We start from the raw sequence: 4523 nt of genomic DNA on the forward strand, positions 1-4523 counted from the left end.
ATGGGGGTGGGTACCCGGTGCTGTGTGGGGTACAGCAGTGTTGGGGTATCCTGTGCTGTGTCGGGTACCATCGAAGTACAAACATAAGAATGGCCAGGCTGGGGCAGCCCAGTGTCCGGTGCCTGGCAGGGGCCTGGGCCAGGGCAACAGAGCAGGGCCAGGAGCATCCAGCCCCTGGCTGCCAGTCAGCGGCTCAGGGACAGCGTGTGCCTGGCCCCTCCTCCAGGAACTTAGCTCGTTCTTTGAACCCTGTTACACTTTTGGCCCCCACCACATCCTCTGGCGGTGAGTTCCCCAGGCTGGCTGTGCACTGAGTCCATCCTTCTGTTTGTCTGAAACCTGCTGTCTGGTAATTTCCCTGGATGCCCTTGGCCCGTGTTAGGTGAAGGGGTAAATAACACCCCCCAGTCACTCCCTCCACCCCAGCCAGGCTTTTAGCGCCCTCTGGCCTACCCCCTCAATCCCTCTTTTCCAAGCTGAACAGTCCCAGGCCTTTGACTCTCTCCTTGTCCCCTGTTCCCTTCCCTGCACCTCGCCCAGGTCTCTGCTCGGCGCTGGGTCTGGGTCTGCAGGCAGGCAGTGTCCTCGGGGCAGTGTCCCCAGGCGGTGTCTGTCATGGAGTCACCGGGTGATGCTCTGGAACTACTCCCTATGAAGCCAGCCAGGACTCTGGGGGAGTCTCCTCTCTCTGAGCAGACTGGCTCCAGGGCAAGAAACTTCGACCTTCTCGGAGCATTCAGCATCCCCTTCCACCCCATGCGCTTCCCGCAGCGAGTCCGCCTGGGCGGGGCTCCTGGGGAAGCCAGCGGGCCCTGCACCCCACCTCTTGCAGTCAGCAGTGACTCGCAGCCAGCCAGTAAAACAGGTTTATTATTCGCGTAGAACAGAACTTGTTAGCACAGAAATCAGTGACTTTCAGCCAAATCCATTTTGGAAGTCTTGGGCCAGATGCCCTGGATTCCCCCTCTTCCAGCCCCCCAAGTACACTCCCAGCTTCCAGCGACCCGACCTCAGACACCCCCGTTGCTCCTCCTTGTCTTTGTCTCGCTTCCGGGCCAAAGAGTCACCTGGTTGCATCCCCCTCCTGGTCTCAGGTTAGGAAGGGCACCGGTCATAGTAGGCAGCTGGAGCAGCTTCACCTGCCCAGAGGTTCTCAGCCAAAGTCATACACCCCTATTCCCACCACCGAGGTATTGGTGCAGCACACAAGGAAACTGAGGCACACACAGTATTCATGCAAAACAGTAAAACTCACATTGGCTCACATAGAACATAACAAGGGAAAATTCCCACTTGGAGACGATGTCCCCGGGCGGTGTCCGGGCCAGGTGCACCCGGGGTTCATACAGCACCGGCGTTACAAGATTTTCTCTCAGATGATCTGTCCCTGTCCCAAGGGCTCCTAGTTTTCGCCTGAGGCGTTTTCGCCTGCCACTGCGCGGTGCGGGGATGTAGCAGAGAATGGCCCATGCGGATGCCTGGCTCTTGCTCAATCAAATGGGATTATTTAGAGTTGGATACCACAGCATGTTGGGGTAATATGCGCTTTGAGGGGTACCATGAGGGGCTCGGGGTACCCAGTGCTGTGTGGGGTACTGCAGGGGTGGGGTACAGTGGGGTGCAGTATGGGGTGCAGCGGGGGTGGGGAACAGTGGGGTGCTGTGTGAGGCATACTGGGGTACAGTGGGGACAGCGGGGTGGGGTGCTGTGTGGGGTACAGTGGGGATGGGGTACAGTGGGGTGCTGTGGGGTGCAGCGGGGGTGGGGTGCTGTGTGGGGCACAGCAGGGGTGGGATACAGTGGGGTGCTCTCTGGGACACACTGGGGGACAGTGGGGACAGCGCGGGTGGGGTTCTGTGTGGGGTACAGCAGGGGTGAGATGCAGTGGGGTGCTGTGTGGGGCACACTGGGGGACAGTGGGGACAGCAGGGTACGGTGCTCTGTGGGGTACAGTGGGGGTGAGGTGCTGTGTGGGGTACTGTGGTGGGCACACTGGGGGACAGTGGGGTGAGTTACAGTGGGGTGTTGTATGGGGTGCACCAGGGGTGCGGTGCTTTGTGGAGTACAGTAGGGGTGGGGTGCTGTGTGGGGTGCAGCAGGGGTGGGGTGCAGTGGAGTGCTGTGTGGGGCACACTGGGGGACAGTGGGGACAGGGATGGGTGCTGTGGGGTACAGCAGGGGTGGGGTACAGTGGGGTCCTGTGTGAGGCACAGTGGGGTGCTGTGGGGTGCTGTGTGGGTTGCAGCAGGGGTGGGGTACAATAGGGTGCTGTGTGGGGCACACTGGGGTTCAGTGGGGTGTCCTTTCCCCTCAGGCTGTCCATCACCCGAGCCCATTTCCCCAAGCTGGCTGAATGCGCCCACTTCCACTACGAGGCCGTGGACTTTGGACACATCCAGGTGAGCGACCGCCATGCCTCGCCCGGGGAGCCCCAGTCCCAGATGCCTGGGTCCCCCCCCCCAGGGATCCCCCCTCCTGTACCCCCTGCCACCCGTAGAGCCCTCTTCCCAGACTCCCGGGCTCCATCTGGGAAATCCTCTTCCCAGGTGCTTTCTGGGTGAGGATGGCTGATCACCCGGATGCTTGGGTCCAATTTGGGGGGCTTTTCTGATTGCCTGGGTCCCATGCACAGGGACAGGTGGGGGTCATCTCCCAGACAGCTGGGCCCTTGGGGAGGTGGGCGCGTCTCGTGGCCGCGGGGCTCCTGCTGGATCAGGAACTGAGGAGGGCTGGCCAGACATTGGGTCCCAATGGGGATCAGATGCGGGTTTGGGGACTTGAACTCCCGGACACTTGGGTTCTCTCCTGGGGTGAGAGACGACATTCAGGGGATCTGGGCTGAGCCTGCACCAAGTGATGCCTGGGTCCCACAGGGGCACCTCTCACCCGCTGTGTGCCCACAGCTCCTGCTGGCCTCCGAGCAAGGGGAGGGGCTGCCCGGTACCCTGGGGGACAGGGAGCTGCTCTTCATCGTCCAGGTCACCTGCCGGGTGAGTGGGTCCCCCCCAACCCTCCCATTCCCAATCTTCCCCAGGGCCCCCCTTCCTGGCCCCCCCATTCCCGACCCAGGTCCCTCCTCTCCAGCTGGGGTCCCCTCTGCCATGCCAACTACTGTGGAGGAGAGGGGACCCCTGAACCCCCAGACCTGCCCCCTCCCCTTTCCCCTGCAGTCCTCCCTTGGTCCATCCTCTTGTGCCCCACAGTGGCACCCCCACACTGTGCCACTGCTCCCCACTTTCCTTCTTTAGACCCCCCCAGATCCACCCCCCTCTCCGTCCTCAGCTGCCCCCGCCCCCCCCCCCCCCCCCCCCCCCGGTTCCGCCCCCCCCCCCCCCTCGAGCACCGACACCCCTCCCCTGCTGACATCCCGCTTTGCCTCCTGGCCCCCAGGGGAAGACATGGCCTGTTCACCGCAGCTACGAGGAGTTCTGCAGGCTGGACGGGCACCTGCACTGCTGCATCTTCGACCGCCGCTTCTCCCAGCTGCCCGAGCTGCCACCGCCCTGCCAGGCCCGGGGACAGGCTGAGGTGAGTCATGGGGGGTGCTGGGCAGAGCTTGTGGGAGATGCTGTGCGGCTGTTCCCGGGCTGCCCCACCCCAGAGATGGCTGCATTTCAGTACCAGGCAAGCCGTCCCCGGAAAGCATTATGTGCAGCTGTTTCCCAGCTGCCCCGCCCCAAAGATGGCTGAATCTCAGCACCAGGCAAGCCGTCACTGTGGGACAGACATGAGGGGGGTAGTTGCTAGGCCCTGATTCTGCTCCTGCCTCCCAGATGCTGGCCCCTGTCCTGCGGCAGTACCTGGAGAAGCTCTCGGCCATTGTGGACAGCAACATTAACTGCGGGCCTGTCCTCACCTGGATGGAGGTGAGATGGGGTGTTGGGGGGAGGGGGCAGAAACAGTAGGAGCTGTTCAGCACGGGCCCCTTCCCCCCCCCCCCCGTCAGACCCATGGGCCCATCCCCCCCAACATCCCCCCCCCCCCAATCAGACCCATGAGCCCGTCCAGCCCTGCATCTACCCCCGCTTCAGACCCACAGCCCCTCCCCCCCTCCCCCCTGCCAATCATACTTACAGTCCCCCAGCCCTATATCCCCCCATCAGACCTATAGCCCATCCAGCCCAGTATCCACCCCATCCCTGATCACCTACAGCCCCCTCCCCCAGATCAGACCCACGCCCCATCCAGGCTGCCCCTTGCCACGTGTTCACTGTTGCACCTCCTCTGTTGCAGATCGATAATCATGGCAACCGGCTGCTGGTGAACGAGGAGGCCTCGATCAATGTCCCGGCCATTGCGGCCGCCCACGTCATCAAGCGCTACGCGGCCCAGGCCCCTGACGAGCTGTCCTTCGAGGTGGGGTGTGGGGGGGCCCCAGAGCCCCCTCCACCTCCGGCTGGGGCACTGTCCTGGGGACGCTCACAGCGTTGGAGCCCCCTCCAGCTGGGGCACTGTCCTGGGGAAGCTCACAGCCCCAGAGCCCCCTCTCCCCAGATGGGGCACTGTCCTGGGGAAGCTCACAG

At 63.2% G+C, this 4523-nt stretch overlaps 1 protein-coding gene across 1 annotated transcript in view; it reads left to right on the forward strand.

Annotated features, from left to right (window-relative positions):
• Window positions 1-4523, forward strand: part of ARHGAP33 (Rho GTPase activating protein 33) — a 31135-nt gene that overhangs the window by 4240 nt on the left and 22372 nt on the right. The window contains exons 3-7 of the mRNA XM_029913127.1: window positions 2315-2399; window positions 2904-2990; window positions 3391-3528; window positions 3774-3866; window positions 4234-4356. Coding sequence (XP_029768987.1) covers window positions 2315-2399; window positions 2904-2990; window positions 3391-3528; window positions 3774-3866; window positions 4234-4356 — 526 coding nt within the window. The remainder of the gene's footprint in view (window positions 1-2314; window positions 2400-2903; window positions 2991-3390; window positions 3529-3773; window positions 3867-4233; window positions 4357-4523) is intronic.

This window comes from Terrapene carolina, unplaced genomic scaffold (genome assembly GCF_002925995.2).
Source record: "Terrapene carolina triunguis isolate 2854851 unplaced genomic scaffold, T_m_triunguis-2.0 Scaffold461, whole genome shotgun sequence".
NCBI classification, from domain to species: Eukaryota; Metazoa; Chordata; order Testudines; family Emydidae; genus Terrapene; species Terrapene triunguis.